Genomic DNA, 24,868 nt, shown 5'->3' on the forward strand with positions numbered 1-24,868 from the left:
AACAGAAGCTTTCCATTACTTCATTCTTGAGTGGAGATGCTCTAAAAACCAAGAGTCAAATTATGTAAAAACAGAGGACCATTGGGCTCCTTTTACAGGGTGGCATCAACTCATCCCTGTAGTGACAAAGTGGTGCTCCAGAAAGAGAATTGTGGGAACTAAGGATTTGGTTTTCTCAAGTTCTCCTTGAACACAAACTTGTTTCTTAATCAGAATGTCTATTTAAAGTACTATCCATTGATTTATAACCAGTGCTGTTGTTCGTTTTTGTCTCTTTTTGGGGGCCTGCCACCCAGCTCCCAAGTAAATCACACACAGAGACTTATCCTTAATTATGAATGCCTGGCCCTAGCTTGGCTTAGTTTCTAGCTAGCTTTAACTTAAATTATGCCATCTATCTTTTGCCTCTGGGCTTTTCCTGTTCTCTTTCTTCTGTAAATCTTACTCTTTCTCCATGGCTTGCTGTGTAGCTGGGTGGCTGGCCCCTGGAGTCCTCCTCCTTCTCTTGTTCTTCTCTTTTCTCCTCCTAAATTTCTTCTTCTGTATATTCTCTCTGCCTACCAGCCCCTCCTATCTTTTCTTCTGCCTTGTATTGGCCATTCAGTTATTAGTCCGTTAGATGTTTTAGACAGGCAGTGTAACACAGCTTCACAGAGTTAAACAAATGCAACATAAACAAAAGTAACACACCCTAAAATAATACTCTACTACAAACCAACTCATAGGCATTAAAACCAATTTATTAAGTTTTACACCTCGTTCTGTTGATGTCAAAATTTCCCTGTATCTTACTGAGAAGGCTAAAATTGATTGTATGAGTCATACTAAGTAGTACCAGCAAGTAACTATACTAGGTCTTAATGTTTTTGAGGCGAAAAAGTCTGTGTTGTTATATTAAAAAACAGCAAGACCCTGTAACAAATTGTTTAAAAGTTAAATTTTGTTGCATTGCTGTCTTTTCATTTGTACTGAACTATTAAGATTTAGTACTTATTTGCATCAGACATAAAGATACTTCTTTCCTCCACAGTGGCCATTCCTCTGGTTACGACAGCCGTTCTGCACGAGCTTTTCCATATGGCAATGGTAAGTTATTCGCCACCCAGAACCACTGTGAATCGATAAAGTATGTAGTGGTAAAGAAACAGAAACATGTTTTCTTGGGTTAAAATGACATCTTTACAGAGTAAGTAAGAAATAACAGTTGAAAGAGTTAAGTCAGTATATATGCCAGATTACTTAAGAGAATATACTTTATCAATTGATGCTTAAAAAATAATGGCACAACAGGTATAGGTAGTTCAGCTTTTACTGAAATTTTTCATGAAATGATTGAGGATTTGTCTCAGCCTCATTGTTTATGAGTTATGGTATCCAACCAACCTTATTTTTTTCCTTTCACTGACTTAGTTTTTTGGAAGTCATGTTTATCTCCGCGCCCCCCCCCCCTCCCCAAGTTTTTATTTGTAGCAACATTATCCACACCAAGGGCATACCTTCCTTCCTTTATTTATTTATTTATTTTTTAAAAGATATACATCGTACTAACTTAAGGATGTGGTGAGTTATAATGGTTATCCTTATATTCATTGGTCAGTAAGGAGATAGGCAGGTGACCAGACAGAAAAGGACTTGTCTTGAGAATTGAGTGAAAGGTTGGTAACAACTTGCATGCTGTACAGAGGAATGGAGTAAGAGGAAAGAAACGGTAGGCTTATGAACTGAAAGTGTGGTAAGGCTGGACCCCAGAGAGCTTGTGCTCACACTCAACAGTATAGACTTATTTTGGAGATAGAGCAAGTTTGGTTTCCAGACCAGCACAATAAAGCAAACATGGTAAAACGCATTGTGTAAAGCGTTTTATGTTAAGCTCTATAAATGTGCAACTATCATGCTTCAAGAAGCATATACCCTTAATTTAAAAAAAAAAAAATTGTTGCTAAAAATGCTAGTGATCACTTGAGCCCTTCGTGAGTTACAATCTTTTTGCTTGTGGAGAGTTTGCCCCAGTCAGGTGGTGGCTACTGACAGAGTCACTGTGGCAATATCTTAACATTGCAGTGAAGGTTACTGTATATTGCATCTTTTATGAAGGATTTCCCTGAGCAGTGTGATGCTGTTTGATGGTACTTTCCCCAGAGGAGGAGGGCTGATGGAATTGGTCCTCTCATAGAGTGCCACTACTTCAGGAACCAAGGTTATTTGCTGTTCACTCTGTTGACACTTCTCTAGTGTTCACTAGAATACATTCTGTCTCAGTCAACTACTCTGCTCCTCAGCAGAGACCATTTCAAGTTCCTCCTCGGTTCTCTTTCCATATTCCTCTGCAGGTACTTGCCCCACAGAAGTCCTGAGTTCTCTTTCCATATTCCTTTGCAGGTACTTGCCCCACAGAAGTCCTGAGTTCTCTTTCCATATTCCTCTGCAGGTACTTGCCCCACAGAAGTCCTGAATCCCTCCTCTTTCTTGCTGGGTCATGTTGATGTCAGTATTTTTACTTCTCTTCTAAATCCTGAATATTAATGGCATCCAGAACCAGAAGATTTTGATTTACTTTTTCTGGTTATATCAGAGGAAGCAGTATGCCAGCAATAGCCTTAGGAAGTTAATACAGAGATACTCTTGAGCACAGATTGCAGAATGAATTTAGTGTGCAGACGTGAAAACAACATGAATTCCACCCCACATTGCCGTCAGTGCTCTTGAGTGACTGGATGCATCATCAATGAGCAGAAGTATTTTGAAAAGAACCTTTTTTCTAAGTAGTAGGTTTTGGTGGTGGGCTTAAAATAGTGAGCCAAGTTGTGAACATTGTGCCTCGACCCAGGTCTTATTGCATTTATAGAGCACTAGAAGAGCACTGGAACTTCATGAATGGTAAATGGACATTAACTTCAACTTAAAGTCACTGGCTGCTGTAACTTGGCAGCCAGACTTTGATTTGTCTTTAGCTGTAAAAGCTCTAAATGGCATGTTCTTCTAAGAGAATCTGCTTTTTACTGAAAATCTTTTGGTTAGTGCAGCCAGCCTCCATTGACTCTCTCAGCCTCTAGATAGCTTGCTGCAGTTTCTCTGTCTGTACCTTGCACTGAACTTGGTTGAGGCCAATTCTTTAGCATTACAATCCAGCTTCTGTTGTCTTGGAATTTATTTTTGTAACTTTCTTACCTTGCCCAGCTTTCATAGAATTGAAGAGAGTTAGGACTTTGCTGTTGGTTGGTACCTGGGTTGCTCCATCATGTAAGATAGCTACAAACTTTCAATTTATTAGAAAAAAACAAAAAGCATTTTTTGAAGCTCAGTAAAATAAAGTGTACCTCTATGCAGTGTTATGGAGTATGAATATTTGCCACAGGGCTATGAGGCTTCTGTTAATTTTATGCAGAGTTGTAAAGTGCTCTATCTACATTTGATAATGCCCCCTTCTGCTTAGTTATTGTGAGGCTAGTGTGGACTTCCAGGTGCGGAGAAAGGCTAGAATAGCTGTTAGGCCTTCTTGCACTTGGGGAACAAGTAGAAGGTGTTGAGCATGTAGATGAGTGGGACAAACAAAGCTGTACACAGTTGTTAGGTGAAGCACCCTCCCAGAGACAGATAGGAAGAGAAAAGTATGCTTATTATCTTGTATCACTTGTGTGATACCAAAGACACAGAGGCTTAGAAGAGTCTGGCTTATATGGCATCTGTAACAAAGACAATAAATGAGAGACTGTAAAGGGCCATCAGTGTCTATCTCTAAATGAACGTCTGTATCACCCTTGCAAGGTTCAGGCAGCATCGAAGGAGATAAGGTGGAATGTGGTAAAGCAGTATATGTTTCCCAAGTATGCCATGGCCATTGCATTTGTCCATAAACTCACAGCAACTTTAATTACCTGTAATGACTGGGCCCAAGAGGCCCCACCATTCCTAAGGATATGTATGCAGCCAGTTAATAGTTGCTCAGGGAGGGAGGGGCATTTTCTTCTGTGGCATTTCATAGCCATTGTGCCTATAAATAACCACCTATCCATGCTCCTGTAAGTAACCCTTATTAGGGTTCACCCACTAACTAACAAACTGACGGAATAAATGGTTCAGGCTGTGATTCCATGATGAATGCTTGACCACCATGTCTGAGGGCCTGGGTTCAGTCCCCACTGCTAAAAGAATAATGAAATAAAGTCATTAATAAAGAAAGGAGCTGGTGATGGGTCTCCAAGCTGAAAGTCTCCAGTGATCAGTTTTCATTCTTCCTAAAAAAGAGAGCAAGAGATATACCTGAGCTTTTGGGGATTTGATTTCCAGCCTGTGGACAAATGCAAGAGGCCAGAAAGCTTTTTCTTAGCTATGCCGCTTCTCTGTTGCCTTTACCTCAGCATTATCCTGACAAGTGTTGTTTCTGAGCAGCATGTTGTGGTCTCTCCTATGGGAGTAATCCAGAAGCGGGCATTATGGTGGATATCCTGTTTCTTCCACTGAAGGTAGAAATTTTAATGGATTTCAAAGGCATTTTGGGGGTAGAATCTATGTCCTGGGGATATGCTTCTGAATACCTTTAACAAGCTGTTACAGGCTGTGTCAAACCCAAATTGTGTTGGTTACATTTGCTTTTCAGTCCCCCAAAGGTAGTGTATGGCCATGCTCTTCTTCTGGTCACACTGTTGGAATCTTGCTTTGCCCTTTCTAGTCATAAACCCTTTGTTGGTCTTCAGTCATTAAACTGAAGGTAAGGCATTCTCCTAAGGCCATGGGATTACCTTGAAGCACCTTGCCCTGCTCTTCACCGGGTATCCCAGTGTTGGCTCTCATTTTTATAATCACCGCCATCTCCAGCAAGTTACAAGCTCCCTCCCTCTTCTCTACCCCTGAAGCAGTAGGAAGTGATTGTTGAAACAGGCTCTGTGGTTACCTGTGTTGGGGTCTTGGGGTCAGCTTGTCTGAGGTAACCTTAGATGAGTTAAAATAGCTAAGTCTTTTCCTCACGGAAACAAGCTGGAATTCAAGCTTAGCACCATCCTGACAGTATGTGAGCGTTCAATAAGCACAGCTCATTGAGTGCTTTGATGACATCGGATGCTTTCTGTCACTCTGTCCCTAGATGTTTGCTTCAATACAGGTGGAACACAGTGACTAGCCCACATCTGAAGAAGTCATTCTTGAGACTAGTGCCCCAGCCTGGTAGAACTTTTTTAAAACTGTGAATTAAGAACTTAGCTTTTTCTCAGGGTGGTAGGTGTATATTTCTAGTGTAAGGAAGCAATGCACACTTTCTTCCGCCCCCGGCTCTCTTCCCAGGAACAAGCCTTTAATTAGCCAATGGTAAAAATGAGTAAAGGCAGGTAAGAGGTTTTCCCTATCCCAGCGAAATGAAGCTTTACACTAAAGACAACAAGTACAGCCAGCTTCTGGGTGATTCTGTTTCCCCTTTGTTTACTTCAGAATTTATAATTCATCTTCATACCCCCGAGCAACACAACATGATAACTTTTCTGATTTGATTTGAAGAGGTTCCCATCCATAACTTAGACAAACCCATGACTTTTAATTAAGCCTTGTGTGAATTGTGTAATGAAACAAAACCATTAGCCTGATGTCAAGAACAGAAGTGAATAAAAGAGGAATGTATGACCCGCAATCCTAGAGAACATGCTCCTTATGACCTAAAATTTTATAATAGGCCCAATTTCTCTTCTTAAAAAAAATATACAATTTTATTTTATTTTGTGAGTTTGGGTGGTTTGCCTGAATGTCTGTCTGTACACCAACATGAGCATCCTTGGTGCCCATGGAAACCAGAAGGGTCAGATCCCCAGGAACTGGAGTTAAGATGGTTGGGAGCTGCCGTGCAGTTGCTGGAAATCAGACTTGGGTCCTCTGGAATAGTAGCTAGTGCTCCTATCCCTTCATCTTCGTGAAGCACCCTCCCCCATCCTTTTCCCGTATGTTTTTAGAATATAGACTTTTACAAAAGATTTTTTTATGTATATGAATGCTTTGCTTACATGTATGTCTATGCACCATGTGCATACAGTACCCATGGATATCAGAAGGGGGCATTTTGTAACTAGGGAAGTGAACCCATGTCCTCTGGAAGAGCAGCCAGTGCTCTTAACCACTAAACCATCTCTCCAGCCCTTAGAATATAGACTTTTAAAAGTAAAATCAACACACACTGTCTTGTAACTGGTGAAATCAGTGTTGTTTTTAATATGGCTATTGAGCTGTTTGAGATCTTGCCATTTCCATCCCTTCCATGGCTTCCCGGATCGACTATGGTGCTTTATTGTTATTGTTTGTTCTTTATGAATACAGCTCCCAGTTTGAGTGGTTTCTCAAAATTTCTTATGTGTATTTAATAATATGTAAATAATACGTGAACTCTCTTCTTAATCAGTGCAGAGATGGTAATATCTATTAGTTTTTCTCTTGTAACTTATTGAGGTTCCTTGTTTTATTCTTAAAAGGGATATATAGTTTGTTTATTTGCTCAACTGTTTTCATTTTAGGTCTCCTTTCTAAAATAATTTTCCTTCATTGTCTTGGATAATGTTTTGCTTTATTTTTGTTGTTTGTTTACAAATGACTTTGTTTTATTGTTAAAATGGATTTGCGGTGTTTTTTTTTTGTAGACGTGGGTATTGAACCTATTGTTATGGGCATGCTAAGAGAGCTACACCTAAGTCTTTAAAATACGATTTTTGTATTTCATTTTCTCTTAATAGTTGAGTGATGTTCTAGTGTCCTGGTTTCTGCTTTTGATATTGGAAGTTTCGTGCTGAGTAAAGACTGTCAGACTGAGCTCCACAGCCTTTGATTTTCGTGTGCTTTTCCTTAGTGGCCTTCCCCCATCTCACCAGCTCCGCTCCCTCGTGGCCTAGCCTCGTGGACACCACCAAGCAGTGGGACTATTATGCACGGAGAGAGAAAGACCGAGACCGAGACCGAGAGAGAGACAGAGACCGAGAGAGAGACAGAGACCGGGACAGAGAGAGAGAGCGCACCCGAGAGAGGGAGAGGGAGCGGGATCACAGCCCCACCCCCAGCGTTTTCAACAGGTTTGTTAGGTGTGAGGGTATTGCACACACTTCATTTACACTTTGCATTTTTATTTGGTGTGAGGAAGTGAATTCCAGTTCACTGGGAAAAGAATGCTCAAGTGTGGCTAGAAAAGCCATTTGAAATACTCATTTCATTCTTGAGGATTCCCATCACAATAAGCAGCAATTTTCAAATCACATCGTTCACTTGGCCCTTAGAGGAATTTTGTATCCCCTCACAGATTTCTGTCTTATCACCGAAAGTTCGTTTCTCTTTAAGCTTAATTAGTTCATAATTCATATATATTTCTAATATATATTTTAAAATAAAATTACTACTTTAAATATGTACTGTGATTTTAAAAATACTGTGATTTACTGAGTATCATAGCCATTTTTTAAAAAGCATAAATAAGCTAGTTCTACTTAAATATAAGTAAAGCTTAAGCAGTTGGAATTTCTTTGTGTGCACCTGAATTTCCATTTGTGTATCACATTTCTAAAGGAATTCTCAAGCGTTTCTGCGGCACACGCAAGTCAGCTTAAATAGGTCCTAACTCATATGCACAGTCCTGATGTCAAAGGTTGTGAAAGCCAGAATACTGTGTACTTTTGTGTGTGTTCTGTAGATATGTATGTGTATTAAAGATTTACTTGTATACCTGCCTTAGAACCACAGCTGACCTCACTTTACTGACGGTAAATGACTATCTGAATCAGGCAGACGTTCACACTCTGAATTGGCAAACTGCATTATTTCATCCAGAAATATACGTAGCAAGCTGTCTGTGCAGTTTAATACCAACATTTGTCTATCTACCTATGAAAACAGGTAGTGTGATTAAAAGTTATATTTCATTTACTTTAGTCTACACTGTTAATAGAACGATGACCAAACCCAGGTTTTCAGAGTGATAATGTTTATGATGATAGACTCAAGCCTAGAGATTACTCTGGAGTCTAAATGTTCCTGTAAGCTGAGAATGTGATAAGTCAGCATAAGTCAGAGATTACGGTACCAGTAGAGCCCTGTTAACTGCTGGAGATGTGGCTGTGGTGTCATTTAAAATTCTCTATTCTCTCAAAATTTGTTTTTTTTTTTTTAACTCTGTTCCCTTTCTCCTTTTTCCTTTCAGTGAAATTGACTTAAAAATTCATTTTGATTCATGTGATTCACATTTTGAGCCCTGTTCTAAGCCAGAAACAGTGCTGTATCCTGAAGATATAAATATTCATACATTGTCTTTACAGATTAAACTTAATAGTGCTGTTAAGCTGACTAGGACTGGTTTTCTTAGTGTAAGAGTGTATGACAAAGAACAGGAAAAGTTGATTAAAATTCCTTTTCTTCCACTCAGTTTACTTGTGACTTACACATAGTACGCATTTAAAACACAATTTATTGATGAACTAGGTGAACAGTGGCAAGGCATGTCCATGTGAGTGGAACACACACTAGTCCATGATTCTGCTCAAGTTCAAGGGCAGTAGTTTTCAGGAAGCTGGCTGGCTTCTGCTGTAGTTGAAATGGTACCTTTGAGGTAGCACATCTGTAAAATATGCATGCCATAGTGAAGGAGCTTAGTGCAGAAATGCATAGGAAGACGATTCTTGCATCACACACACATGCTCAGGGGCTACTGAGTTGCTAAACTGGACACCATTGGTTAAACCATGTTTTCATTTTCAGGTTGCTGAGTTCTAGTTCTGCTTAAATATGAGTAAAGCTTAAGGCCAGAAAAGCAAACGGTCGAGGAACTCTGTGTTCCGAATTGTCCTAGGAAAAACCTGCACTGGGGAATATACATGGGAAGTAAACGCTCTTTGCTTCTGAAGACTGACAAACATGTTCTGAAGCAAAATGTGTAGAGTACGTGTTGCATTACAAATTACAGGGTCATTGTTTTGAAAATGAGAGACCAGTTTTAGCATCTGTTTTTAAGGCAGTTTAATTGTGGGCCAGAAAGGCGGCTTGGGTGCTGTAGAAGTCTGAAATGTGCTCTGATAAGTTCCAGGCCTGGAGAAGCTTTGCACTGCAGCACCTAGCAGAAAGGGGTGGAGGGGTGTTGCTGTTTTCACGCAGGGAAACTCGCCAGTGGTCTCTTCATGGGCTCCCATCATATGTCTGCTGACAGAATCTAAAGGCCCCAAAGCTAGCAAGACTTTGCTTTAGGACAAAGCGGTCAAGGGGGCCACTCATGATACAAGTGTGAAATAACTGCCTGCCTTACTCTTATGTAGCCTGGTTGGAGTCGTTAGAGAAACCTCATTTGTTGATAAGAGTTGACTGCAGTGTTCATTTGTCACTGTGCTATTTTGCTTTGCCTTGGAGAGAGATTGTTAGAGGCCCAGTAACCTTTGTAGGAAAGGGTCTGCTTCTGATACATACTAAATTCATCGAAGAGTTCCATTTATGTATTATGCTGTGTGTGCACACGCATGTGCTTGTCCCCATAACCCTCTTTAGAGGTCAAAGAACAACTTGGGGGAATCATTTCAATCATTCTACAATATGGAACCTGGGGATCAAACTTCAGGTTTTCAGTCTTGGCAGCAAGTGCCTTTACCCACTGGACCATCCTGTCATGCCCCCAAATTCCATTTATTGATTGCCTGCTTTCACACTAAGAGCTTGATATAGTTGTCAGTGTTATAGAAACCTTGAAAAAGATTGTCATAAATAAACAATGAGAAATATATAAATTATAAATGAGAAAACTGAGATTTCAAGGAGTGAAGTTCTAGCATTAAAAGTGGCAAAGGCAGAATGTGCTGGGCATTCATGGATATGCTGCCACTCTGCACTACCTGTCATGGTACACTGCCTACCAATACGTGCTTCTTGGGGGAAAACATGGGTGTACCCATACATGTACATGTGCATATGTGTACATTAAAACATGTTTTTGTAAAATGTTTTACAATCTTAATATATCCTAGGTCTTTATTTGGGCAGCAGGGTATTCTGGCATTAAATAGCATTTTGAACCACTTCTCTCTCTAGGTAGCCACGGGCTGCTTGGTTCTTTTATACAGCTTATGCTTTCCCCTGATTCTATTATTCCCACCCAAATTCTTGAACAAGATGTTGTTACATACAAATTGCTAATTATTTGTATTGAACATAATTTTAAAAACTAAAGCTCTTTGGCAATATTTTAAAAGATGTTTGTTTATTCTAAATGACAGAATTTTCTGATACTAGATTTTAAAAAATCTTGACTTCCATGTGAAATCCAAAAAGGAAAAAGCCAGGCATGTAGTACAGGTGTGTAATCCCAGCATTCAGGAAGGGGAGGCAAGAAGAGCGAATTCATAGTGAGAAGAAAAGAAGAGTGAAAGACTTCAAAGGATTAGTAAAATGATGGAGAGAAGAGTGTCAGTTCAGAGACACAAAAGAAGAAAAAGTCAGAAAAACACCTCTTAACTCTGGCAGTCAGTTCTGTTTTGTGAGTCTCTGTAATTCAGAATCAAATCAGAAAAGAGAGTTTTAATTTGTATTTATGCATTTGAAGTTTTTAGCCATGTGTCGTCTTTAACACACAGTTAGGGTAGGAGGACAGAGAGCGATGTGCATGAAGTAGCTGGGGTGTTCAGTGTGTGTGTTCTGTGTGGGTATGCAGGCATTGATGTCTTTTTTTTTTTTTTCTTTATGTGTATTCTTCTGCAAATGGTGAAAGTTGCACTATTTCTGCTGGTAAAAATCAAACACTTAAAAAAATTGTATCTATCTGCCTTCTATGTGGAAGCCATTGTGAGCCTTGCGTACGTTCTTAGAATTTTTACCACATGACCAGTGCTTTGCAAATCAGATTTTTTTGTAGATATGAGATACATAAATACATTTAATTATTAAATAGGAACAAAAAGAAATAAGCCTGCTGATTAAAGTTTATATCAGCTGTAGGTCTCATATTTTCCCCAGAAATAAAATGTGATATTCTAATATGAAACCTGTCATAAAAACTGATAGCACAGAGCAATTGAACAGAAGGCCGTTTTTCTAGTGGTCTGTTTTAAGTTAGATGTGCTCCTGGCTTGTGACTCAGTCTAGGGAATATTTGTTTTCCAACGTAAGACGCTAACAGGCAGGCCTGTTAGACTACAGAAGCTCTTCTTTTCACAGTCAGCTAAGTTAACAGTCCTGCTGTTGGTGTTTCCACTTCCGCTGCAGTGACGAGGAGCGTTACAGATACCGGGAGTACGCAGAGAGAGGCTATGAGCGCCACAGGGCTAGTCGGGAGAAGGAAGAACGACACAGAGAACGACGTCACCGAGAGAAAGAGGAGACCAGGCACAAGTCCTCTCGCAGGTCTGCTCTCTACTAGTGACCCACCTTAGTCGGGGGCGGGGGGGTGGGGTGGGGGGGTGCGCACGACACAGTCGGTCCTTTAGGAAGCGAAGATACAGTACCCAGCCGATAGACAAGACTGTTCCTAACAGAAAGACAAGAACAGTCTGTCTAGTTCCTTCTTATGGGTGTCAACAACAATTTTTAAAGCTAACAAGATTGCATTTCTTTATTATCTCCAAGACAAAATTAAAATAAGATGTCTGGGTGGTTTTTCCTTTGTTTTATATTATCTCTTTGATAGAGGGGATATGAGCAAATCTTTATATTAAAATGCTGTTGGGTTTAAAGAAAAAATTGGAGGCTTGCAGTTCTAAAATAAAAAAAATTAGAATCAACTTTAATGCTATAAAATAGTATTTCCTGCTCCATGTCATCATGCTTCAGTGTCTTAGACTTACAGACTTTCTAGTAGTCTGGGATGGTATCGGTGAAGATAACCCCCCATAATATAATCTGTGTAAAATCTCATGCAAAATGACCCTCCAAAATATGATTATCAGAAAATGAATGGGTTCAACCTAAATCCAGGCTTATTTAGACCAGATTGATTTTGTCACAATTTGTTACTTAAGCATTGTTAAACGCAATCCCTTTTCCTGCAGTAACAGTAGACGTCGTCATGAAAGTGAAGAAGGGGACAGTCACAGGAGACACAAGCACAAAAAGTCTAAAAGAAGCAAAGAAGGAAAAGAGGCTGGCAGTGAGCCCGTCCCCGAACAGGAGAGCGCCGAAGCTGCCCCTGCCGAGTAGATGCCACCTTTTCTCTATGTCAGTCCCAGAAATAGATGCTGTAAATCTCCTTATTTTTCTGGATAATGTTTAAGAAATATACCTTTAATCTTGTTCTGTTAGAATGAAACGTTAACTTCTTTTCCAAAATAAAAATGTGCATTTTTTTTGTGTTAAGTTAAAAATCTTTGTCTTGTAATATTTAAAGAATAAAAGACAGAAATGACTTTATATCCAAGGAAGTAATGTGAGTGAGTCAGCAGGGGATTTAGAGCTTAGGTTGGCTGTATACACAGTATGATGAAGGTCGAGGACTCACCTTGGCTAGCTTCCTAGTCAGTCAGGTGCTGTCACAGAGAGTGCTGCACAGACCCCCGTGAAGTGATGCGCTCTTGTCTTACTACTCCTGCATGTTAGTGATAGTGGGGTTTCAGTGTTCTAAAGTGGGTCCAAGGTAACTAAGTGGGCCAGTTTTATATCTCAGTGCATAGATGGTAGAGGCCTTTGGGTGGTCCCATGATGTAACGTGTGTACTTTCCAGCAGGTACACGTATAGACACAGTTGTGACTGGCACAGCGCTGGGCCCCTCCATGGCCATCTGTTTGAGCCGGGGTTAAGGTGGTTTGGCTGCTGTTAACATGCTTTCCAAGGCTCATTGGTGAAGTAGAATGTGGGGTGTTTTGTATACCATTACCATATTACAGATGAAAGTAAACTCAATGACAGTAGTGTTCAGTCAGTCATTTCGTAGTAAAACCAAAAATCCAAGCTGAAAATCTGGACTAAGCCCAGGAGGGAGTAGAGAGTAGTGGTGCTAGGAACTTGGTGTGTGAAAGAATGACTTAGAGCCACAGGGAAGAAGACAGCTATCATTTAGAAAATATTTATTTCTCATTTTAAATCCTCTGCCATTAAATTTCAATGCCTGTATTGTACTCTTTCTTGAACTCCACGTACACCATGTTTTTTTGAAATTTGATTTGAATTGTGTCATACAAACCATTTTAGATTTTTTTATGGGCTTTTTATTGAATAGAAAAATATAAACTTAAAGGTTTGGAGTGATGAGAAATCCTCCCCACTAAATAAAAACTTACCAGTTTTTATTTTTGAAAACATTCTCTGAGGTGTAGCTTCTTTTCACAATATCATATTTTTCCTGGCATTTTTTACAGTATATTCTTTAAATATAAAAATTGACAAGATAAATACAGTTTTACCTAGCCTATCTGATCTTTTTTCTGTTTTTGAAGATCCATCACGGATTTTATAAAAAAGTACCAGGCCAGGAAGCAATAGTGAGAGTGATTCTCCCTTTCAGTTCCTTAAGCATCCTTGCCAAGCAAGCGTGTATCATGCCAGACGTACTCCTGCCATTGACAGCGAGAAGAATGTCACCACATCTAAAAAAAAAAACAGGATTGTGATCAGAATCACTTTATGATTGAAGTTACTCATGGTGGACTTGGGTGGTCCTACTGTTTGCCATATTTGTCCATTTTAATTCCAATTAGATTTTTTCCCCTCTTCACTTAAATTCTCCAAGCTCATACAGCTTACATTAGAAGATATAGTAGTATAGGAAATTGTAATTTGGGACCAAGGCCAGTTGTAATTTTTTATTTTGAATTTTTTGAGACAGGGTTTCTCTGTGTAATAGCCCCGGCTGACTTGGAACTCACTTTGTAGACCAGGCTAGCCTTGAACTCACAGAAATCTGCCTGCCTCTGCTTCCCAAATGCTGGGATTAAAGGTGTGCGCCACTACTGCCCAGTGTAATTTTGAATTTCTTAAACCTGACTAGTACACTCACCTTTTAATTTCTCGCTCTTCAAGAATGTATAGTACATACTGTAGTAAGTATAGTGAAGAATATGCTTTCTTTCAAGTGGGGCCAAGTTTTTACATGTAGAAAACAAAATACTTGAGTATTATTTTTGCTAACTAATTATTACCTAATTCTTCCATCGTTGTATGCTGGTGTTCCTTCGACAATGGATTTGATAAAAAAAGGTTTGTTCCCATTGTGTTCTTCATAACCTCCTACAATGCAGAAGCCCAGACTTCCCGCTGTGTTCCTCCTGAGTGTCACGTCTTTACAGTTAGATAAGGACCTGAAATAGAATATAATTAGTGTATGTACAGTTGGGTTCACTAGTTGTGACTTCATCTCTCATTCATTTTTTTGGACATTTTTAAAAAGTAAACTAGTAACTGCATATGCCCCCTCAGAAATGACAGCAACTTTTCATGCTCGTAGCCGGCTTTTGTATTTGATCTCTTCCATAGCTGAACACCCTTTCAACAAAAGGACTTTGTTACTGGGTTCAGTTTGTGAATCTGCTGAGAAATCTGCTGTGTTTTTGCTGAGGACACCATAGTGCATGGGCTTAGTATGAGCCAAAAATAGGATATGCCTCAATACTTCTAATGATAAGCCAAAGTGGAGCATACTGAGGGAATATAATTTTTATATACGTGTGGGTTTACATGGTTCTTCAAGAAGGCAAACTTTCTTTGAATCAGTGACTCACAATGAAATAATCACGATGAAAATCATTTTAACTTAAGCTAATGAACTTCATTAAGTTTAGACTTTCTATTGACCCTTGGAAGACACTGGTTTATACTCACATAAACAAAGAAGACTGTAGACATAGATGAATGGAAATTCGGTCAAGAGTAGAGCAGTTGAGGGAGTAAATCACCATGGCAGAAACTGAAGCCCAAAGTACAAGAGGAGCTGGAGAAGGGAAAACCACAGCTGGCCTAAGAATAAGAGTCCTCAACTAGGGTCGTCGTGACAGTTAAGAGCTAAGTGCAGACTGCTGTTACGAGAGAGGTGTGTCAGGAGCTGGAGTTTGCCCTAGGACCCTTGTCTAGCATATGTGTGTCTGTGGTCTAGGAACTGCTTTGAACAGAAGATAGCATTTTTATGTTGGTAGAAATGAAGATGTTTTGTTTATAGACTGTACCTTAAAAGAATCAATTGCTTTTTGATAATCAATAAAAATGATCTTGTGAAATGGTAAGCACTGAAGTTTGGTCATTGTACTGGTTGTTGGCTTTTCTCATTTAACTGTGATGGCTATTCTTGATTGCAACTTGACTACATCTGGAATAAACTTAAGTGGCTGGGTATACCTGTGAGGGATTTTTTTCTTAATTAAATCATTTGAAGTGGGAAGACCCAATTTGTCTTTTGAGACAGGGTTTCTCTGTGTAACGGCCCTGGCTCTTCTAGAACTCCCTCTGTAGACCAGGCTGGCCTTGAACTCACAGAGATGTCCCTGCCTCTGCCTTTCGAGTGCTGGGGGAAAAAAGGTGTGAACCACCACTACCTGGCATGGGAAGACCCACTTTTAATCCAGCTCTTTTGAGGTGGGAAGATCAACCTTTAATCTGGGCCACGCCTGCTGGCAGCCTGTATAAAGGACATGGAAGAGGGAAGCTTGCTCTCTTTGCCTGCTTGGCTCTTACTGGCAAGTCCATTCCTTGAGTGGCGTTAGAGCCTAATTCTTTGGGATTCTAGCATATACTGAAGACCAGCTGAGATATCGAGCCTCGGGAACTGAGCTACTACTGGCTTCTTGGACTTTCCATTGGTAGACAGCTTTTGTTGGACTAGCTGAACCATATCCTAAAGCCATTCCAGTAAGTCCCATGCATATCAGTTCTGTTCCTCTAGAGAACCTAACTAATACAATGTTTTTCATGGTGTTGCTTTCATTTGAAATAGAACAAGCCCATTTTTGTTTTGTATGCACTGGCATCATGTACAACATTCTTCATTGAAATAACAAAAAGTATAAATGTGTCAGTAGCACATGCATCCTATAAGAGCTTTGGTCTACTGGATATCACACTGGTAAGTTCCAGTTTATTTGACTACTTAGGAAAAGCATCACACATTCCCACCTTGGTGGGCAGTGGTTCTCAATCTTCCTAATGCTATGACCCCTTTAATACAGTGTCTCATGTTGTGGTGACCCCTAACCATAAAATCATTTTCATTGCTACTTCATAATTGTAATTTTGCTACTGTTATGACTCATAATGTAAATATTTTTGGAGGTAGAGGTTTGTTGTAGGGGTCGCGACCTATAGGTTGAGAACCACTATTGTGGGTATGTGCCCAGTTTTTTTGGTAGAAAAGTAGTAATTAGGTGGTTCCTGTCCAGGGGTGTGATCAAATCTTCCAGTTGTAACTCTAAAACATATAACTATGAGTTCCAGGAAAGGTGCAAAGCTACACAGAGAAACCCTGTCTCCAAAAAACAAAAAAAAAAACCAAAACATATAACTATATAGCACAGTCTCCGGAACTAAAGCTTCTCATTCTTCGGACCATTGTGTGTTGTATTTTGTTTTTTCAGTAAGTATTTCTGTAGGCCTTATTTGACTGTCCAAATATTTTATCTTGCTCATCTATAAACACAACTATCTAAAATTATTAAAGTTTTCAACCTAATATTAATTATAAGTGTTTTCCTAGACTCTTCATAGCGGAGAAGGCATCAACTTTTAGATGTTTGCGGATATATCATGCACTTGGCATTGAGGGATATCAGTGAATATACAGAATGCTTGTCCTCCTGTAGCATCCGTTGAAGAAGGTCCCCATGGTCTACCCTTTCATTTTCCTCTAACTGTATTTGCCTTTGTTGCAGCAGCAGACTCTCACTCACTATGTCAACCTCTCAGTCAGGCTGGATAGTTGGGACCGATGATTCACTTTTTTTCATTCTTTTTTCTTTGCATTACTTCATCCCCCACTGGGAAAGCCTGGCAGCTGGTTTTGATCAGTGACCTTTGAGATTAAGTGACTTTACCCTCTGGATGTAAATGTGAGCTTTTTTCCTACTCTGAGCTCATTCTCTCAATTTAGGCATAATTGAGAAAGATTTGGCATAAGGAATGGCAAGGACTTTGGTCATTTTTCCCAGTGAGGTTATGGTTAGGCTCACAGACAAATTTGCCTCCAGTGAATAAATTGAGTATGAGAAGTCCTGAGCTGCTCAAGACGCAAAGCTTTGGAGCTGGAGTAGTGGCTCAGCAGTTAAGAGCACTGGCTGCTCTTCCAGAGAACCCAAGTTCAGTTCCTAGCACCCACATGATGGCTCACAACTGTCTGTAAGTCCAGTTCCAGGGGATCCAAATAACCCTCTTCTGACCACCCCAGGCACCAGCATGCATGTGGTACACATATCTACATGACAGGCAAACACTTGTGGTGGTATGAAATAAAATGGCCTCCAAAGGGAATGGCACTATTAGGAAGTGTGGCCCTGTTGGAGGAAACGTGTCACTGTTGGGGTGGGCTTGGAGGTTTCTTTTGCTCAAGGTTCTCTCAGTGTGACTTTCAGTCAACTTCCTGTTGCATGCAAAATGTAGCACTCTCAGCTCCAGCACCATGTCTGCCTGCACACCACCATGCTCCCCATCATGATGATAATGGACCGAACTTCTGAAACTAAGTGAGCCATCCCAATTAAATGTTTTCTTTATAAGAGTTGCTGTGGTCATGATGTCTCTTCACAGCTCTAGAAAACCCTAAGACAACACTTATACACATAAATCTGTTTTTTAAATTTTCTCTAAATCTTCCTCCTATACCAGTTTACTCAACAAAGCATTTGAAACACTGCTTTGCCTGGGTTTCAGAGGGATACTAAGACAAGGAAGGCATTGACTCTTGAAAAGCAAAAAGCCAAAACAAAAGCTTAGCCTCACAGTGTAAACTGAGTCCATCAACCAAGCTGGATTGATTGTAAGATTTTTCCCATGGTGTCAAACCCCAGAGATCATGAATTTGTTCACCATACTTTGGAGGATTGCTTTATTTTACTTACAGAGAATTAACTAATTTTAAATACTTTGGTCTTAATTTTACCTATGTCTTTTTTTAAACAGTGTTCATCGTTTTTATATTGGAATCACAAGTCCAAAGCACTAAGTCTCTAAATTAATATATTTATAAAAGAAAAACAACCATGGCTGAGTTTGAGAAAACAATAGATGCAGTTTATCTTGTGGAGAGAAAATTGACCATTGTAACCAGTTTCTATCCTTCTTTAAAATTTTGTTAGCCCTGTCTGTTCAGATACTTTAACTTTTTGCCCTAACTTACTTGTAAATATTACCACTAATTTCCACTCTGGGTATAATGTGTAGAGTCTTCTGTGGCTGACTCCTGGGTCGGGCTGGCTTTGTACCTCCATTTGGGCTCCTGTGTTGACAGCTCTCCTACTACTCTGCTTCATGTCATGAGCAAAGTGTCTCTTTAGGGGATGCCTAGCCACCTAGGCAAGGAGCTCATCCTATCCAGTGGGATTAAAAAAAAAAATCTGCTCCAATGGGGCTCTTAGTAAATGATCTGAAGTCTATAAAAAGCTTTTCCTAGCACATAAGGGACTCGTTATTTCATTAGTAAATGGTTTACTCAACAACTGTTCCAGACCTTTAGAAATATGAGACATTTTTTTCTTTTGAAAGGTCCACCCTCATAGTAAACATTAAAATGCATCATTTTACATATTAAATACAGGTAGGTTTGGGGGCAAGTGTTCAATACATTTTTAAAAATAACTCTGCTGCTGAAATGATGTGGCCATTTGATTTGACTAATGGGATTTTACAATCACACAGGAAAGGTGGTAAGGGAAATTACTAGAAATTGTAGGCTACCTAAGCGGCAAGAGTAAGAGCGATCTGTACTATTCTGTGCAGGAATGTTATGTGAGCTCCTCCAGAACTTGCTTTATGGTAGAAATAAAGACTTAGCAACTTTTTTTTTTTTGGGTTTTTCGAGACAGGGTTTCTCTGTGTAGCTTTGCGCCTGTCCTGGAACTCACTTGGTAGACCAGGCTGGCCTCAAACTCACAGAGATCCGCCTGGCTCTGCCTCCCGAGTGCTGGGATTAAATGCGTGCGCCACCACTGCCCGGCCTTAGCAACTTTCTAATGCATCGTGATTAAAATCATAGACTACGTCGAGAATGGCAAGCTCAGCTTGTGGCTCTGCCATGCAGCCTGAGCATGTCACGTGACTGCTCTGGGCCTTAGTTTTCTACTGAGTCACAGAGCCTGTGAGTCTCGAGGGAAGTGTGAAGACCATGTGAAGACCTCAGGAAGGACCCTGGCTCTTGTTCAGGGCTCATAAACATCAGTTGCTTCTTGGCTACTGTTAGACTGCATGGCTTAGATGTACCAGCACAGTGGACCTATCTTGTAATGAAAGCATCAAAAAGTTTTAGCTAGAAGAAAAATATTGACGTCTGTTTTCTTACCATTTAATATTGACAATAATCCTGATTAAATTAAAATATGTTAGGGGCCTCAGGAGAGGAAAGGAAAGGAAAGGGTTAAATTCTTAGGCAAGAAGAGAAGTGAGTTAATGCATATTTCTCTCATGCTAGTCCAGATGAGAGCATGCTTTGAAAGACTTCCAGATGTGGAACGTGGGCCCCGAGAGTCAACAAAGTAAAATGTCATCGGTGTTCTCGGAGTCTCCTGCTGAATGGCAGCTGATAATTAGCATAGCTGGCAGAGTGTCTGGAGCTGTGCTATCAACAAGTGCACTATTAATAACACACGCTTATCGGCTTCTTTATCACCGAAGACTCAGACTCTCTGCCACTGCCCAAATCTGACACCCACTGGTTCCACACAGGCAATGCCAGCATGGCATCCTAGGACTACCCTCTTCACTTCCGTTCTTGCTCTGTGCTGCACAGCATCTCAGGAGAGAAGGCTATGGTCTTCATGATTCTAGGCCGGCTGACACATGCTTCTTCACCGGGGGAGGGCCTTAGGTAACTGGCAAGACCGTATATTGGGACAGATGTTTTTCCTCAAACTTTGATGAGTGAAAGGTATTTGTAACATTTTTGCGCATGCATTTTAAAGGTTTATTTGTATTTTAACAATTCAGGTAAAATGAATTTTGCCAAGGTGTGGTTTGGAATCTCTTACCCTACATCACTTACCTCATCATTACATCACTTACCTCGAATGACTAGAGACATGTAAGACAATGCTGTTGTGTTGGTAAGGGAAAAGCTAGGTTTCTTGAGGCTCTGAGCACTCAAGATTAGAGGTGTGAGTGGATCCCCACCCCACACCCCACCGCAACTGAAACCATACTACTGGAGCTCACATTCTGAGAGTACCACAGTGCCTAGGACAGGAGCAAGATGGGACTGAGGCCTGAAAAATGCCAGGGTTCTTGTGGTTGTGTCAGGTTTGGGGACTGTATCAAGTTTCAATCTGGCAGAGTGAGGATCAAGGTCCCTTTGTGCATTAAATTTCACTCTCAAACAGACTAGGAAATCTGGAAGTGGAAATGAATCGACCTTGCAAAATTAAGAGCTATCATGTGTGAAGTAGAGCTGCCAAAGGGTAAAGAGCATCAAAGAGGAAGTTTGGCAGAGAGGCCATGACAGCAGAGAAGAACCAGCAAAGCCGCAGTGAAGGGCTGGCTGCTCTAGCCATACTGGAAGTGGGCAGACAGGTTTCCCTAGGTTCAGCTTGACAGAGAAGACAGACTGTAAGAACCCAAGCAGAGAGCCAAGTGGGAAAGAGGAGCCTGAGTACGGCAGCGTGTCATGAGTAGCCTGCTAGGCTGACCTCAGTTGGTTTAGGAGAATGCACAAACCCTTTACCAAACAGATCTAGTGCCTAGAATATGACTGATCCTTTCTCTTATCAGCCTTCAGCAGATAGCTGCTCAGAAAAAAATTATCCCACTCAAAGATTTTTGAACCAACAGAGTTAATAATGCTACACAAGAAAGCAGGTGAGGACAGGTGGCAGAAAAAAAAAAGGAAAAATCACTCACTAGACAAATGCTACACAAATGAAATGCCTCCTTAGAATATGAATTGATAATTAATCATATCACTGATTTAAAAGACCTATGTGGCAATGCCCTATGTAATCAGCAAGAGCTCAATGCAGAGAAGATTTCAAAGATGATGCGAGGCGTGGAAACACATGCCTGTAATTCCAATATTTGGAAGGCAGAGACAGGACCATTGCTGCAAGTTTGAGGCCAGCCTGGATTGTGTCAAAAAGAGTGAAGGAAAGCCGGGTGGTGGTGGTGGCACATTGCCTTTAATCCCAGCACTTGGGAGGCAAAGGCAGGAGATCTCTGAGTTTGAAGCCAGCCTGGGCTACAGAGTGAGTTCCAGGAAAGGCTCCAAAGCTACACAGAGAAACCCTGTCTCGAACAAACAACCTGAGCACTCAAGATTAGAGGTGTGAGTGGATCCCCACCCCACACCCCATGGAAACTGAAGCCATACTACTGGAGCTTACATCCAGAGAGTATCACAGTGCCTAGGACAGGAGCAAAAACAAAATATATATATACACAAAAAAAAAAAAGAGTGAAGGATAGAGGGAGAAAGGAGGGAGGAAAGAAAATCAAAGATGGTACACTGAGAAAAGGGTAGTGGATAGAAGAGAAGGGAAGAAACTACTCAGAAATGAAAGCGGTCACAAAGGAACAGCCCTATGACTGAACCCTGGGGAGTGGGAGATCTGATAAAAACAAGAACAAAAGGGACGTAACAGTGTGAGAGTCACCTAACTTGCCACCTGGCTCCACAGATAGGCCGTTCGACCTGTCCCTGCCAGCAGCAGACATTGATGGTGCACTATCACGATGCCCAAAATTAATTATTGGGTTTCTTTTTAATTTTTAAACAGCTTTGGAACAAAAGAGCTCAGAGGCCGCTGTTGTGTTGGAGTACATTGCTATCTAGAGCGGGGGCATCAAGCGACAGCCAAGCCCACGAGCTTTCATTCGAGATGGTCTATGGCTGCCTCTGTGCTACAGCAGCAGAGCGAGCGGTTGCCAAGGCCCCATACTCGCCAAGCACAAGCTTGCCAGCCTTTCGCAGAAAGGATCAACCTCTGACATAGTCTTTCCCTGGAAAAATACTCAAAACGTTAGTAATGCTGGTGACCTCTGTGGAGTGCATTGAAGGTTCAGGAAAGGACAGATAAGGACTTCCCGCTCCCTCTGCTCTGGTCCCCTCTGACCTGCTCATCATGTCATTAAATATTGCCGGGAGGAGGAGGGAAGGAAGGATAGGAAAAGGCTCCGAGCTTCTGGAAGTCCCCGTCATCTTGTGTTGCCGTCATATGACATTTCCTTTCATCCCTGGAGGGAATGAGTGCAGTGTCGACACCCCAGAGAGAGCAGAGAATTGCTGCCAGTGCCAGGTGGCTCATGGGAGAAGAGAGGAGACATGTGGGCTTGGTGTTCTCTCCTCACACACGGGGACAGTGAGGAGACTGACCAGGTAGCTTTCCAACAAACGGTACAAACGCTCTTGGGAGTGTAGTTCCAAAATCTCTTTTAAAGAAAAATGTAGAGCTGGAGATATGACTCAGTGGTTAAGAGCCCTGACTGCTCTTCCAGGGGACCCAGGTTCAATTCCCAGCACCTACATGGCAGCTCACAACTGTCTGTGATTCCAGTTCCAGGAGACCTGACATCCATGGCAAAATACCAGTGCACATAATATATATATATAAAAATTTACTCAATATAATAGCCTCTTCCTTAGGCTCGGAGGTAAAATGTTTAAATGGCCTCAATGCTCAGTGTTCCACTCTCTAAGGACTTTCAAAGACCTACTGATTTAAAAAGGAATGCATCAACTGCTGGACACTCCAAAGAGAATCTAGACCAGTTTGTATTTGAGGAGGCTGGTGGTCTTTAAATCAGTAAGAGTTACCTCTACCTTCAAGAAAATGTTTCAAAACCAAATACCCTGCCTGCTTCCACAGTTTCATCCTACTCCAGTACATCCATCATCAGTGACACCGTTTTTAACATTTAAGCTATACTTTTAGAGGCAACCATCTAAGTAGATTTTGCTCTGGTCCAGGGAAGCAGACATCAAATTTATCTGTCCTTTGAATAGTCACAATTCATGGACGTAGCCATTTTGGGGCTGTCTTCAAATCCTCCTCTGAAGTCATCGGGTCAGGTCATTTTATAGTTCATCACAAGGCTCCAGTTGTACCTCAGTAAAATGGTAACCCAGTTGCTTCCTAAAGAACTTTCCAGAAGAGCCACAGAAGAGAGATGCCTTGAGAAGAATCCCCAAATACCAGATGCTTCACTATGAAGCCACAGTGCCCTACTGTGCTGCTGTATGTATAGTCAGAGCCTCTAGAAGCCTGAGTGAGGCCACGGCTGGGCTGCAGCTCCCCATCATCTCCACGCAAAGATGAAACTTGGCCTGAGCAGAGCCCAGTTTGTGAGTGTGCACACAGGCTGGGTTTCTGCCATCAGCTGAACTCCCTGCCACATGAGCCACCTGGTGACTCTGAAAACTCAGGGAAGCACCTAGAAGGTTCTCCATCTAGACTTTCACACCCACCCCACCAAGATTTCTATGTGGCTTTTCATTTGCCAACAGAAGACAGAATTAGTTCAGATAGCCCCGCAAACGAGACTGGGTCTTATTAGCAAGATGCTCGTGCCCAGGAATCAGCCCAAGACAGTGAAAGAGTGGTTTAAGAAATATAATCCATAGGGGTGTTAAATTGGGACTCACTGTGGTAATTCCAGCCACATGACCCAGGATGGGGACCAGTCACCAGGCGGGGTCACATTGTGGTTGGAGTCCAGGGCTGCTGGGCTGCAGTCTTCCTGGGGCTCCTGTTCCTTGACTTCCAAGGCTTTGAGTACCACTGAGGAAGATGTGCTCTTCAATATGGCAACGGCCTCTGTCCGGCTGACCTCTGTGAGCTCAATCCCATTCACATTCAATAAAATGTCACCTGAGGCCAGAGAAGCAGAAGCATCCTCAGTGAGTGCAAATGGGATTCTGCTCCGTGTGTGGAAGGACAGAGGCTGACTCTGGGCGTGTGGACAGGGTGAGGAGAAGTGTGTCTCTTGAGCTCGTAGTGACATGAGGCTGGGTCTTATTTAGCAAATGGTAAATAAAGCACGTGGGAATGTCTAGTTGGGAGTTCTCTACAGATCACCTACCAATGTTCACCTATTGCCTTACGTGAGATAGCTTTGTTCACTACTTAGCCAAAGACAAAATACAGTTTCACTCTTTGAATTTCCGGTTTTCTTTAGCACGCAGTGAGAGCAATGGACAAAGAGCTTCGGTGCCTGCACAGAGCCTGGTGTGTGGGATGCTACCAATAAACAGGGACTGAAACGGGAGTTAGTGTCTGGCACAGGAGCCCAGAGCAGGTAAAGACTAAGCCTGGACCCGGTCTTCACAGAGATGGAAAGCAGGTACCATTTCTAGTCCCTGCATCCCTGGGCTGTGCAGAGCTAGCAATAGCTAAGTGCCTACGTTGTACAAAACTGCTCCTGTGTGTCACATGCTGCAAGTTCTCTCATTAAGTCTCCTCTTGTCAGACCTCATCATTCTCCACCCGGGTGGGTGCCTGCCGAACAGCAAACGATATTAAAAGATGCCTTCTTATCCTTGCTTTCTATTTCATTTATCTCCTGGTTTTTCTTTTTGGGGGTGGGGGGAGGTTGTGCCTCTTGTACGTCATCTTATCTTCACACAGAATCATTGTAGACAGGAGGAAAATAACAGGGGATAGCCTCGAATGCTTGTTGACTCAAAAGGCAGCACCCTCTGGTTGTCTGGCTAAATCCTGTCCTGTGCCACCCCCACCCCCATCCCAGCTCATCAGGCAGACTGACTGTACTTGAAAAATGTGGTGTTTTTCCTTCTTCTTGAATCTGAGCTCTTAAAAAGCACAATCCCTCTAC

The 24,868-nt window shown here is 41.4% G+C and overlaps 2 protein-coding genes across 14 annotated transcripts in view; one reads left to right on the top strand and one right to left on the bottom strand.

Annotated features, from left to right (window-relative positions):
* The window catches only part of Fip1l1 (factor interacting with PAPOLA and CPSF1), a 64,141-nt gene extending 51,808 nt beyond the window's left edge, over positions 1-12,333 (top strand). For 8 of the 12 annotated variants that reach the window (XM_052735165.1, XM_052735161.1, XM_052735164.1 and 5 more), the window contains 4 exons: positions 1,031-1,086; positions 6,818-7,037; positions 11,194-11,331; positions 11,976-12,333. In XM_052735165.1, the coding sequence (XP_052591125.1) occupies positions 1,031-1,086; positions 6,818-7,037; positions 11,194-11,331; positions 11,976-12,123 (562 nt within the window). In that variant the 3' untranslated portion in view covers positions 12,124-12,333. The remainder of the gene's footprint in view (positions 1-1,030; positions 1,087-6,817; positions 7,038-11,193; positions 11,332-11,975) is intronic. The other 4 variants (XM_052735167.1, XM_052735166.1, XM_052735172.1 and 1 more) reach the window with 2 other exon arrangements.
* A 637-nt stretch (positions 12,334-12,970) lies between these two features.
* Positions 12,971-24,868, bottom strand: part of Lnx1 (ligand of numb-protein X 1) — an 82,887-nt gene continuing 70,989 nt past the window's right edge. For both annotated transcript variants that reach the window (XM_052735158.1, XM_052735157.1), the window contains exons 8-10: positions 23,679-23,904; positions 14,059-14,217; positions 12,971-13,506 (exon numbers count right to left, since the gene is read on the bottom strand). In XM_052735158.1, coding sequence (XP_052591118.1) covers positions 13,371-13,506; positions 14,059-14,217; positions 23,679-23,904 — 521 coding nt within the window. In that variant the 3' untranslated portion in view covers positions 12,971-13,370. The remainder of the gene's footprint in view (positions 13,507-14,058; positions 14,218-23,678; positions 23,905-24,868) is intronic.

Source organism: Peromyscus californicus, unplaced genomic scaffold, assembly GCF_007827085.1.
Source record: "Peromyscus californicus insignis strain IS unplaced genomic scaffold, ASM782708v3 Scaffold_13__1_contigs__length_99412109, whole genome shotgun sequence".
NCBI classification, from domain to species: Eukaryota; Metazoa; Chordata; class Mammalia; order Rodentia; family Cricetidae; genus Peromyscus; species Peromyscus californicus.